At 50.4% G+C, this 12,953-nt stretch overlaps 1 protein-coding gene across 1 annotated transcript in view; it reads right to left on the minus strand.

The window, feature by feature from the left end:
• Nucleotides 1–12,953, minus strand: part of LOC140385163 (uncharacterized) — a 223,332-nt gene that overhangs the window by 54,524 nt on the left and 155,855 nt on the right. The window contains exon 7 of the mRNA XM_072467026.1: nucleotides 6,380–6,489. Coding sequence (XP_072323127.1) covers nucleotides 6,380–6,489 — 110 coding nt within the window. The remainder of the gene's footprint in view (nucleotides 1–6,379; nucleotides 6,490–12,953) is intronic.

Consider the following 12,953-nt stretch of genomic DNA (forward strand, 5'->3'; position numbering starts at 1 on the left):
GTTTGGGGAGAGGTTCGTCAGATGGGTTAGGCTGTTGTACAAGGTCCCGATGGCGAGTGTGGCCACGAACAAGAGGAGGTCTGAGTACTTTTGGTTGCATCAAGGGACAAGGCAGGGGTGTCCCCCTGCCCCCCCTGCTCTTCGCACTGGCAATTGAGCCCCTGGCTATGGCACTGAGGGAGTCGAGGAACTGGAGGGGGCTGGTGCTGTGTCGGGAGGAGCATAGGGTGTCGCTCTATGCAGACGACTTGCTGCTATATGTGGCGGACCTGGGGGGGGGAATGCCGGGGGTAATGATGATCCTCAGGGAATTCGGGGATTTCTCAGGGTACAAGCTCAACATGGGGAAGAGCTAGTTGTTCGTGGTTCACCCAGGGGACCAAGAGAGGGGGATTGGCGAGATCTCACTAAAAAGAGGAGCTTCAGGTATTTGGGGGTCCAGGTGGCCAGGAGCTGGGGGGCCCTGCATAGACTTAATTTCACGAGGCTGGTGGAGCAAATGGAGGAGGAGTTTAAGAGGTGGGACGCGTTGCCGCTGTCCTTGGCGGGTAGGGTGCAGTCAGTCAAGATGACGGTGCTCCCAAGGTTTTTGTTCCTGTTCCAGTGCCTCCCCATTCTTATCCCGAAGGCCTTCTTTAGGCGGGTCAACAGGAGCATAACGGGGTTTGTGTGGGCGCGAGGGACACCGAGGGTGAGGAGGGTGTTCCTGGAGCGCAGTAGGGATGGGGGTGGCTGGCACTGCCCAACCTCTGTGGGTACTACTGGGCCGCCAATGCGGCGATGGTGCGCAAGTGGGTGGAGGGGGAGGGGGCGGCATGGAAGAGGCTGGAGACGGCGTCTTTTGAGGGTACGAGTCTGGAGGCGCTGGCAACGGCGCCGCTGCCGAGCGCTCCCTCCAATGAGATATACCACGAGCCCGGTGGTGGCGGCTACCCTCAAACCTTGGGGGCAATGGAGGCGGCACAGGGGGGAAGTGGGGGCCTCGGTGTGGACCCCGATATGGGGGAACCACCGGTTTGTCTCAGGGAGAATAGATGGAGGGTTTTCGAGGTGGCACAGGGCAGGGATAGAAGGTTGGGGGACCTGTTTATGGATGGGAAGTTCGCGAGCCTGAGTGAGCTGGAGGAGAAGTAAGTGCTCCCCCGGGAAACACCTTTAGGTATCTACAGGTGAGGGCGTTTGCCAGGCGGCAAGTGGTGGAATTCCCGCTGCTGCCGCCACGCACGGTACAGGACAGGGTGCTCTCAGGGGTGTGGGTTGTGATTTGTTATGTTGTAGGTGTAACATAGAACATGTAGATAAGGTAAGGTATATACAAGTCATGGGAACGGTGATTAAACAATAAGTCCAAATCATTCGTGTGAGTCCATAAACCATTAATCATCATGGTCAAATGGCTCTCTTGGTTATGAACGCCATCAACGTCCCTGTGCCATAGGAACCAGAAAGTGGTCAAATCACTTCGCTGTCTGATTTGGAGTTCCTTTCATTTTTCGATGTTTGTGATGGTGCTGTCGGATGGCATCTTGTGGCTGATAAGGTGTTGATGTTGAAGAGGTACCATCAACAGTATCATTCGAGGTCATGGATGTGCCATATGTTGAAGTTGGATAAGACTGTACATACTGGTTCTGGCCACGTGCTGTGCTGGAAGGGTGATCCTGCTGAGAACCTTTGAAGCTTGTCGAATGGGAAACAGAATTGCTGCTCGCATAAATACCTGGCGATGGTGTGAAACTAGAACCTTGCATCTGATAGAAATATGCCATCTGGCCAGGCTGGGGTGCAGCAAATCCTGGGCTGTAACTAAGGCACCCAGTCTGTAGTGCAGATTGCGCTTGCGGTAGTCCTCCTTCGGTCTTGATTCTATTAGTTGGTAATCCGTAGTGCTGGCCTGTTTGAGAATATGCTGCATAGACTGCTGCTGCTGCTTGCCTGAATACTGGGTTTGTCCAGCATGAGCTGTCATTGGCTGCACTGCTGGTGTGGAAAAAATGTGTGGCTATAGCTGTTGTGAATATTGGTGTATTCCTCTTAGACTGTAGCCACTGCTTGTTATTACTGACCCAGTGTAATTGTTAAGTGATCCATCTCCTGTCGTTGTGGCATCTGCTGTCACCCTGAGCGTGCCATCACTGAGGTTGCGGCATTCCCTATCTGGAGTAAAGTGCGGCTTACGTGAATCAGAGTCGGTGTTTGGATGCTCCCCATCTGGAGTCTGGTCTGTTTTAACTCAGTCAGTGTTGGTTTGTTGATGCTCCCCGTCCGGAGTCTTAGCAGGTTCACTGGAGTCAGCTGAGATTTCTTGAATCTGCACGTTTGGAGTCGGAACATGCAAGAATGCATTGACTTGTGCAGAGATTCGAGCAAATGAGGGTGGAAGTATCATGGTGTCACCGGAGTCACCAGTGGTCTCACAGTGATCGTCGAGTGCCTCTGTACACACTAGCTGAGGTCTGTCACTTTGCACATCTTGCATGTGAAGTGGGATGCTGTCGTCACTCATCTCACATACCGTGGGTAGAGCCTCAGTAGCTGCTTGTTGTTCACTTGGGTTGGGTAAATTGTCAGAGTCTTCATCTGGTGGTGCAAACAATGTGGGTGGACTGTCATTGTCTTGCTGTTGTTCTTCATTTGGGCTTGGACTGTCATCGTCGCTTTGTTCTTCACTGTGGCATGATAGACCGTCATGGTCGTCCTGCTGTGCACTGGAGCGTGGTAGACTTTCATAGTCTTCTTGCTGTTTACTTGAGCATGGCAGACTTGCATCGTCTGCCGCTAGTTGGTCAGAGGAGGTTGCTCGACCCTCATGGTCTTGTTCCTGCAAGGACTGCGCGTCGGAGTCTTGCGTTGCTTCTATCGTGGCGGCTGTCCACGAGCTCGCTGCGGAGGCTTGTGACACTGGAGTCACCTCTTGTGTGTGTAAGGACTGCGCTCTGGAGTCTTGCGTTTCTGCAATTGTGGAGTCTGTCCACGAGCTTGCTATGGAGGCTTGTGACACTGGAGTCACTTCTTGTTCATGCAAGGACTGGGGTGTGGAGTCTTACGTGTCTTCTTTCGTCGAGTCGGGAACCCTGAGCGGTGCGTGGACCACGCTCTGTGTGGCAGCAGGCCGCTCTCTGAGGGCGTGTACTGCTCTCTGTCTCTTAATTTCAGGCTGCAGCATCATCCTGCACTCACAAGTTGTGATGTCATATCTGCTGGGCTGAAGATCCTCAAATCCGAAGAACGAATCCGCGTCTGCGTCGGATTCAATACGGGTGTCGCCAATGTGCAACACGTCTAGTTACAGTTCGGATTTGGTACTGGGGTTGCATCCCAAGGTGAAAGGTTCGTCCGAGTCGTAGTCTTCTAGGACCATATAATCACTGTTTGCGTTGGGGCTGGCATTGGGCTCGCGAGGTCCAGAGAAAATGTAAAGGTCGGTATTGAAGTAGTCAAGGTTGGAATCATCGGTTTGGGCGTAGGTAACTGCTTGTTGCAGGGTTCTTCGGAGGTAAATTTCATTCCTTGGTTCAATTTGAGGCATTGTGCTGTCAGTCCAGGTGAAGGAAGATTGTTTTACAGCTTTAAAAGATTTTCTCTTTGATTTGGGACGTTTCCCCTTTAAATGGGCGTGGTCCGGGGCCTCTGACATCATTACGCATGTGACATAGCGCGGAGGAAGCGATTGCGCATGCGCAGATCGCTGTTCCTTTACTGATGGCCGTTTGCCGCGCATGCGCAAACGGACTTTCCCGTTCTGCGCGCTTCTCGAGCAAGTGCAGTCCCTTTAGAAAGATGGCCGCCGACCAAAATTGTTCTCTGCTCTGGAATTTTGGCCTTGAGGTGAGTACTGGCGCTTCTCTTACCTTTTCTTGCTGGTTGGAGTGTGTTTTCCTCACAGTATTTGCCAAATTTGTTCAGGACTGCCTGGAAGTCGCTCCTGTTTTGCTCCTTGGAGAACTTGAATTTTTAAAAGATCTTTTCTGCTCTGGCACCGGCGATAGTGAGAGAAGCTCTGTTTTTTCAGGATCGGCCACGTCTTCTAGTTCGGCTGCTGCCAGGAAGATTTCAAACTTTTGCCGGAATGCCCGCCAGTTTTCGCGGAGATCGCCGTGGCACTGGAGCTGCTGCGGAACCTGGATCTTGAACATCTTGCCTGGGTATCGCTGCTGGTTTCACTGTACGCTGAGGTATGGCTATCTGGATTGAAACAGTTCACTTCTGGTACCATGATTTGTTATGTTATAGGTGCAAAATAAGCGGCTTCCTTGTGGTGCACTTGACAAAGGAAGGTTCAGACCTGGAGATAACTTCAACACGTTTATTAAACTATTTATACTTCTATTACTCGGGTTCGACACTACTGCTAATCCTACTATAGCTACCCAGACTGACTAACCAGCTGCTACAATCCATGTGGTGGGTGTAATATTGAATCAACCCTGTGTCTCTACTCACTGGAAAGAGGCAGATTATGTGTGTGGTGTCCTTTATACATGGGTTGGTGCAATGCCCCCTTGTGGTCATGTCACCTCCGTTTGCATCGTGAATGTCCATTGGTCGCGTCTATCTAACTGATCTATTGGTTGAGTGTGTGTGTGTGTGTGTGATGTTTCTGTTGCTCCATCTAGTGTCTAGCTAGCCTACATGCATTTACGTTGATGCACATCACCACAGGTTGGAGAGGGGAAGATTTCGGCAACATACCAGGTGATGCAGGAGGAGGAGTTGGGGGAGGAGATCGAGGATGGGATGTGGGCAGATGCCCTAGGGAGGGTGAACTCTTCCTCTTCGTGCGCGAGGCTCAGCCTCATACAGTTTAAGGTGCTGCACAGGGCACACGTGACCGGGACAAGGATGAGCTGTTTTTTGGGGGGTGAGGACAGGTGTGTTAGGTGCTCAGGGAGCCCAGCAAACCACACCCATATGTTCTGGGCATGCCCAGCGTTGGAGGAATTTTGGAAGGCCGTAGCGAGGACGGTGTCGAGGATCGTAGGATCCAGGGTCAAACCGGGCTGGGGGCTCGCAATATTTGGGGTTGCAGAGGAGCCGGGAGTGCAGGAGGCGAAAGAGGCTGGTATTCTGGCCTTTGCGTCTCTGGTAGCCCGGCGAAGGATTCTTCTTCTGTGGAAGGATGCGAGGCCCCCTAGCGTGGAATCCTGGATCAATGCTATGGCGGGGTTTATTAAATTGGAGAGGGTGAAATTTGCCTTAAGGTGATCGGTGCAAGGGCTTTTCAGGCGGTGGCAACCGTTCTTAGACTTCCTGGCAGAATGATGGTCAGCAGCAGCAGCAACCCGGGGGGGGGGGGGGGGGGGGGTTCTATTTTATTTTTGTTTGTCTATACTGGGGGATCTGAGGGGGTGTATATATTTGCTATGTTTGCTATGTGTTTCGGCGGGTGTTAATTTATTATTTATGTATAGGGGGAGGGGGGCACTGGGTTGTTTTGTTTTGTTTTGTATTTAATTCTATTGGGTTCCTTTTACATTTTGTTGTTGATATTTTGTGAAAACTTTAATAACAATTATTTTAAAAAACAAAAAACAAAATGTGTACAATTTTGTTGTAATCACTGATGGTGCTGTTGAGGTGAGTTCCTAGGGCAGAGGCACCTGCAATACACATGTATTTATATGTGTGTGTGTATTTTTTAAAGTGTAATATTCTGAATACCGATAATTTCTTTGGTACACACTAATAATGTATAATCCTAGCTAGAAATTAAGTGGAACAGTTTGTGAGGCATCATGGGGTTTAGCTAACTGACTTGGCCACATCCTTTGTGAAGGCCAACTTACACAGAAATGGTTCATTCAGCAGAACTTCCCTTATCAGGAACCCCTGTGCAGCTGCCTCTGAGGAATGCTGACTGTGGTACCAGTCAGTAATGAGGTTAAGAGAATCTCAGTTTGTGATGTATCAAGATGACCCAAGGATAGTTGATAAGGGGCTCTGGAAAACATCATGAGGGGGCCTCTATCCGTTCATGAGCTGATCACGCAGTCCCATGCTGCCTAGTAACCAATTTCATTGGATCTAGCAATCAATGTATGTAATCTATAATCATTACAATTGGATTGTGTCCAGCAGAGGTGGGTTGTGTGTTCAAACTGCATAAGAATTGATTATTTTATTTGTTAAGAGGAGAAGTGCATGGAGCACCCAGTGAATTGCTCCTTGCAGGTGTTAAATCAATAAATTGTTTAACGTTTGGAGATTCTTTCAGACTCATTCTCCTAACAGTGCCAAAGCAAAAACTCTACTGCAGGGTTTTAAAATTTCTGCAAAATATATCACCATTGCAGTAAATACTAAAAATTAACATTAAGCTTCTTTCTATGAGGGCAAAAGCTTTTTCATCAAATCTAAGTAATGTCAATTAATATCTCACCACAGAAGGCTGTTTGAGAAACATTATGTTCATGCAACTTTGATCATTAACATCTAGCGCATCAGCATGACAACCAAGCTTCAAGAGGAATAATACGGCTTCATCCCGACCTAAAAAAATAAATAATTTTATTATAACTCCATGTTCAAAAGGCATTTTGAAGCATTAATCATTCAATGTCATTCAATGGTTATAAATATAGTTTGCTCAGCGAATTTATCACATTTTTTTGGGTTGTGGAGGTGAGATCCATGCAGACGGGGGAGAGTGTGCAAACTCCACACGGATAGTTACCCGGGGACGGGATCGAAACCGAGTCCTTCGCGCTGTGAGGCGGCAGTGCTAACCACTGTTGTGTTGGGCGCTCTGGATCCGTGGAACACATACGGGTCACCAACACTTGAAATAGTGCAACAATATTTTATTGAGTCATTAACAGTTTAACATACTCTCACTGTGGGTTAATACGATACTAGCTTTAACTAAAGACCTTTGCTTTGTCCTAACCAGTCGATGCACTCAGCACATGGTGAATGTCTGTGCTGCAGGCTGTGAGCTCTGTCCTACTAGGAAACTGCAGCTTGAATGAGCGGGAACTCTGATGCCCCCTGTCTTTATAGTGCGTGTGCTCTAACTGGTGATTGACTGCGGTGTTGTGTGTGTTGATTGGTCCCACTGTGTGTCCATCAGTGTGTGTGTGTGTCTGCACCATGATATACTGGTGTATATGATGACATCCCCCCCTTTTATAAAAGAATGTACATGTGTGGCAATAAATAGTGGTATGGTGAGAATGTCCCTAACTATGTGTGTGCGAAAGACATATTTACAGGACTATGTACATGAGAACTAAGCTATTTACATGGGAAGGTGCCTGGTGCAGAAAAACAGTATGCAACAAAAATAACGAGATGAACACTATATACAAACCATGTAAACAATCAAACGGAAGAACAGAACAATTCAGAAAGTCTGTAAGTCCACAAAGTTCACAAATTAAGTCTCTGAGGTGGGCGACGAATTCTGGTTGATCGTCAGGGTGGCACACCACTCATCGTCTGGATCGATGCTGTATACCGACAGCGGCTGGTGTCTTTGCTTCGGGGACAGCCTGTTTTTTGTCACGATACCGACTCGAAAAGGCGCCTTCGGGTCCTCGGTGTCACTGCTGTGTGGGAGGTCCGCATCGGACTTGGTGACCGTGGGTTGAATTGCCCGGACATTCCTGCGAGGCTGGCTGAAGTTATATGAATTGGCAGGCTGAGCTGCTTGGCAGAAGGTAGCATAGTGGCCAAGTCTGCCACATCTTAGGCATTGTCGTGATTTGGCAGAGCATTGTCGTTTTAAATGGGCGGAGCCACAGTTGCCGCAAGTCCTAGCGTCAGCACGTTCGCTGCGCCACCGCGCATGCGCGGTGCGGTCGTGCGTGGTGCACGCCTGCGCATTATGTTCTTCGACGTCGCCGTCCCCTCCTTTGGTGCGCACAAGCGCGGGAGTCCGCGAAAAGCGCGCAAAATGGCCGCCCTCATCCAGGCTGAGGCCCTGGAGTTGCTCAATTGCTTGGACCCTTTCTGCCTCGTGGGGACCTTGCTGCGCCGTTTCAGCCACTTGGATATGGGAATACCGACTCGTGGCGTTTTCGTGTATGACACAGGTCTCAATGGCGGTCGCTAGGGTGAGCTGCTTTACTTTGAGGAGCTGCTGTCGTAGGGGGTCCGACTGAACACCGAAAACGATCTGGTCGCGTATCATGGAGTCGGAGGTGGGTGAGCCCGTAGCTGCAAGACTGCGCAAGGATGCGGAGGTGAGTGAGAAAGGATTGGAAAGGTTTATCCTTACCCTGCAAACGTTGTTGGAACACGTAGCGCTCGAAACTTTCATTCACCTCTACGCTGCAGTGAGTGTCAAACTTGAGGATGACCGTCTGGAACTTTGTTTTATCTTCATCATCCGCAAAGGTGAGGGAATTGAAAATGTGGATGGCATGGTCCCTGGCCGTGGATAGGAGGAGAGCAATCTTCCTGGTATCCGAGGCGTCCTCCCTGTCTGTGGCCTCAAGGGAGAGCTGGAAGCGCTGTTTGCATATCTTCCAGTTGGCCCCGAGGTTGCCGGCGATGCGGAGCGGCAGCGGCGGGCAGATGTTGTCCATATTGCAGGATGACGGAATGCTGGCGGAAGGCAGATCACTTGCAGGTAGGTCTAAGAAGTGCTAATATCCCTCAACTCCTGGTATCATGTTGTGTTGGGCGCTCTGGATCCGTGGAACACATACAGATCACCAACACTTGAAATAGTGCAACACTATTTTATTGAGTCAATAACTGTTTAACATACTCTCACTGTGGGTTAAAACGATAGTAGCTTTAACTAAAGACCTTTGCCTTGTCCTAACCAGTCGATTTACTCAGTACATGGTGAATGTCTGTGCTGCAGGCTGTGAGCTCTGTCCTACTAGGAAGCTGCAGCTCGAATGAGCGGGAACTCTGATGCCCCCTGTCTTTATAGTGCGTGTGCTCTAACTGGTGATTGGCTGCGGTGTTGTGTGTGTTGATTGGTCCCACTGTGTGTCCATCAGTGTGTGTCTGCACCATGATGTACTGGTGTATATTATGACAACCACTGGGCCACCGTGCTGCCTTTCCTATAAATATTTGTGACTATATTTCAAATCAAATTATTATTATTCTAAAATATTACCATGGTTCAAGGTAGATATGGTGTAAACATGAAATATTTTAATCTTTATTGGCGCAATTTATTTATTGTTTATATATAAATTTAGAGTACCAAATTCTTTTATCCAATTAAGGGGCAATTTAGCGTGGCCAAGTCACCTACCCTGCACATCATTGGGTGGTGGGGGTGAGACCCATGCAGACATGGTGAGAATGTGCAAACTCCACATGGACAGTGACCCAGGATCGAACCCGGGTCCTCAGCGCCGTGAGGCAGCAGTGCTAACCACTGCACCGTTGTGCAGGCCTAGTATTGGCGTGATTTAATGGAAAGAAAACAGAGTCCAGTTGTGGGCAGATTTAGCGGGCTGTTCGCGCCAGGAACGACTTCGCTATCGAACGGAATTTATTTTTTTGACCTTGGCGTGGAGGGCCCTGTTGACGCCACACTTACCTTCATTTCCTGCACCGAGGAGCTCCACTCACCAATGCAGGAAGAGATCAATCCCCCAGTGCGACCATCAGACCCCCCCCCCCCCCAATACCCTACCTTACCGATTATGTGGTCCTCCAGCCCCCCTCATCCCACCTAATAAGGGCAGCGCAGCTCCAAGCTGTGGGCAAAATGCCAGCCTGACAGTGCCCCCTGGGCACCCTTGCAGTGCCAGATACACAGGTGGTACTGCCAGTGTTCCCAGGTGGCACTGCCAGTGCCAAGGTGCCTGGGTGACTAGAGGCCAACCACCCGGGGTCTCTGATTGCCAGGGAGACCCCCCCCAAGTGCCGTTCCGCCGGCTGGTTAGCTCTGGCGGAGACATATTTAATTGTTCCAAACTGCAAAGTTCATTCTGGAAATTTAGGTCCCGCCCATGGTGGGTTGGATCCAGATCGTGAGCACCCTCGGCGGGGTGGGGGGTGAGGGGCTGTGCACTTGAGAGGTCTTCAATCCATCTTTAAATATTGTGGAGACCCATAACAGGGGCGACCACTGCTGCAGTCTGTCTGTCCTGCCAGGCACTTCCGGGATAGAGCCCTGTTGCACCTTCTCTCATGGAATTCAATTTCACTCCCTTTGACTGCGAGCAGCCTCTCGACTCATAGCTGAAGGCTATTTCAAATGAAGAATTAGCCTTGTTAGTTGTGATAGCACTTAACACTTCGCAACTCTCAAGTGCCTCCTCAAGGGCACATGTACCATGTCTCAGTGGATGATTAGTGCACTGCATATGATGCCTGCACAGTGTGGCTGAACTCTAGGAGTGTCAGCACCATAGAGGCAGCTGCCAACAATCAAACACTAAAGAGCAGGGCTTCAGCTCTGTGGATCTTCTCGTGACCAAATGGAAAGTGCATGAGTGAGTGGTTGGCAGCTGAGCACGGTCTCTCTAATGTTCCTGGCAGGCATCTGGGGTCTGGGGGCTCCTGATATGACCAGTGGTGAGTGTGCAGAGCAAGGTTTGCCAGCACAAGAGGTTTGCTGAATGGCACTCTGAGAAAAGGTGGAATACGTAGAGTTGGGGAGGCTTGACGGAGTTGAGCGTCTCGGGGTGTAAGGCCCAACCGATTGTCAGTCCCTCTCCTTCTCCAATTCCTTACAGATATAACAATATCCTACGGAGACTGCCTTTGCGTTGCTTGCAGCAGCCAAGGCGGGCAGACCATGTGCAGGGGGCTGCCGCACATCCTGAAGACTCAGCCACCCATCAGGCTAAGGAGGGACCTGAATTGTTGGGTACTCTGATACACAGACGAACCAACACGGTTGCGAATGGTACAACGCAGTTTTATTTCAATCAACTATTAACATAGTAAACTCTGGTACTCAGCACATGGTGAATGTCTGAGTGGCTGGCAATGAGGTCTGTGCCCTGAGCCGTCTCCTGCTCGAGTGCCCAGTAAGTGTCGTGTTCCCTGTTTTGTACTGTGTATGCTCTTGTCTGTGATTAGCTGTCGTGTTGTGTGTGTTGATTGGTCCGTTGATCTGTCCATCATTATGTATGTGCTGTGATGTTCACCTGAATATCATGACATCTCACCTTTTTTACAAGATTATGTGCCTACGTGGTTATAAATAGAGATGTGTACTGAGTGTAGCTGAATGTGTGTGTGTGTAATATTTACAGCATGTACATGGGGCTTAACTATATACAAGGGGCGATGTCGGGGTGGCATAATAACGAGGTTGTACCATAAACAAAGAACGGGGAAATGTTGAACGATAAAACAAATTTCTGTAACGATAAGAACATAAACATATTAACACAGTGGTTGCATGAGTTCAATGTATAAACAGTCTCATAAGTCCAGTCTAGTAGGTGGGCGACGAATTTGGGTTGACCGCCTCAAGGGTAGGTCTGGAACCACCGGCTGAGGAACGGGCCTGGCCACGGGCGACGACGGAAGGGGCATGGTAGCAGGCAGCTCCACGAAGTCGATATCAGGAACAACAGGAGGGCACGGTGTCAGTGTAAGGTCTCGTAGCGAGCGTGGAAGCAGGCGAAGAGCCCAGCGATTGCGCCTACGAACGGATCCATCAGGCATGCGAATCAGGAACGAGCGGGGAGCCACGCGTCGGAGAACTTCGGCAGGTACTGACCAGCCACCTTCTGGTAGATGGATGCGGACTTCGTCTCCAGGGGCCAGGGCGGGAAGATCAGTTGCCCGTGTGTCATATGACCTCTTCTGGCGACCGCGCTGCAGTTGCATCCTGTGCAGTACCAGAGCATGGTCGATTGTGGGTGCCAGAATGGAAGGCACAGTGGTCCTGAGGGCGCAACCCATCAACAGCTGGGCTGGTGAGAGACCAGTGGCTAGTGGGGCCGAACGATAGGCCAGCAGGGCGAGGCAGAAATCCGATCCGGCAGCAGCAACCTTGCAGAGGAGCCGCTTGACAATGTGAACGCCCTTCTCCGCCTTTCCATTGGACTGAGGGTGCAGAGGGCTAGACGTCACGTGTGTGAAGCCATACGAAGCAGCAAACGATGACCATTCATGGCTGGCGAAACAGGGCCCATTGTCCGACATGACAGTCATCGAAATGCCGTGGTGAGCGAAGGTGTCTTTGCAGGCCCTTATGACAGCTGACAACGTCAAATCGTGCAGGCGTATGACCTCTGGGTAGTTGGAGAAGTAGTCAACGATGATGGCATAGTCCCTGCCGAGCGCATGAAAGATGTCCACACAAACCTTCGCCCAGGGGGACGTCACCAGCTCATGGGGCAGAAGCGTTTTAGGAGGTTGAGCCGGCTGAAACCTTTGGCAGGTGTGGCAGTTGAGCACCATATTGGCAATATCATCACTGATTCCCGGCCAGTATACCGCCTCTCGAGCCCTCCATCTGCACTTCTCAACCCCCAGGTGGCTTTCGTGTAGTTGGTCGAGAACCAGCTTGTGCATGCTGTGCGGAATCACAATCCGGTCCAGCTTCAGAAGGACACCATCAATGACGACCAGGTCGTCTCGGACATTGTAGAACTGCGGGCACTGCCCTTTGAGCCACCCTCCCGTCATGTGGCGCATCACACGTTGTAGAAGGGGGTCGGCCGCAGTCTCTCGGCGAATATGGGCCAGACTGGAGTCGTCAGCTGGCAGATTTGCCGATGTGAAGGCCATCTGAGCCTCGACCTGACATACGAACCCCTCCGAATCTGGCGGCGTGCTCACTGCTTCAGATAGGGCATCCGCAATGATAAGGTCCTTCCCTGGGGTGTAGACCAGTTGGAAGTCGTACCTCCTAAGCTTAAGTAGGATGCGCTGGAGGCGAGGGGTCATCTCGTTCAGGTCCTTGTTTATGATGCTGACCAGGGGGCAGTGGTCAGTTTCAACAGTGAACCGGGGAAGACCACACACATAGTCATGGAACTTATCTAAACCGGTTAGCAAGCCCAGGCACTCCTTTT

The sequence above is a fragment of the Scyliorhinus torazame genome, chromosome 11 (genome assembly GCF_047496885.1).
Source record: "Scyliorhinus torazame isolate Kashiwa2021f chromosome 11, sScyTor2.1, whole genome shotgun sequence".
Classification (NCBI taxonomy): Eukaryota; Metazoa; Chordata; class Chondrichthyes; order Carcharhiniformes; family Scyliorhinidae; genus Scyliorhinus; species Scyliorhinus torazame.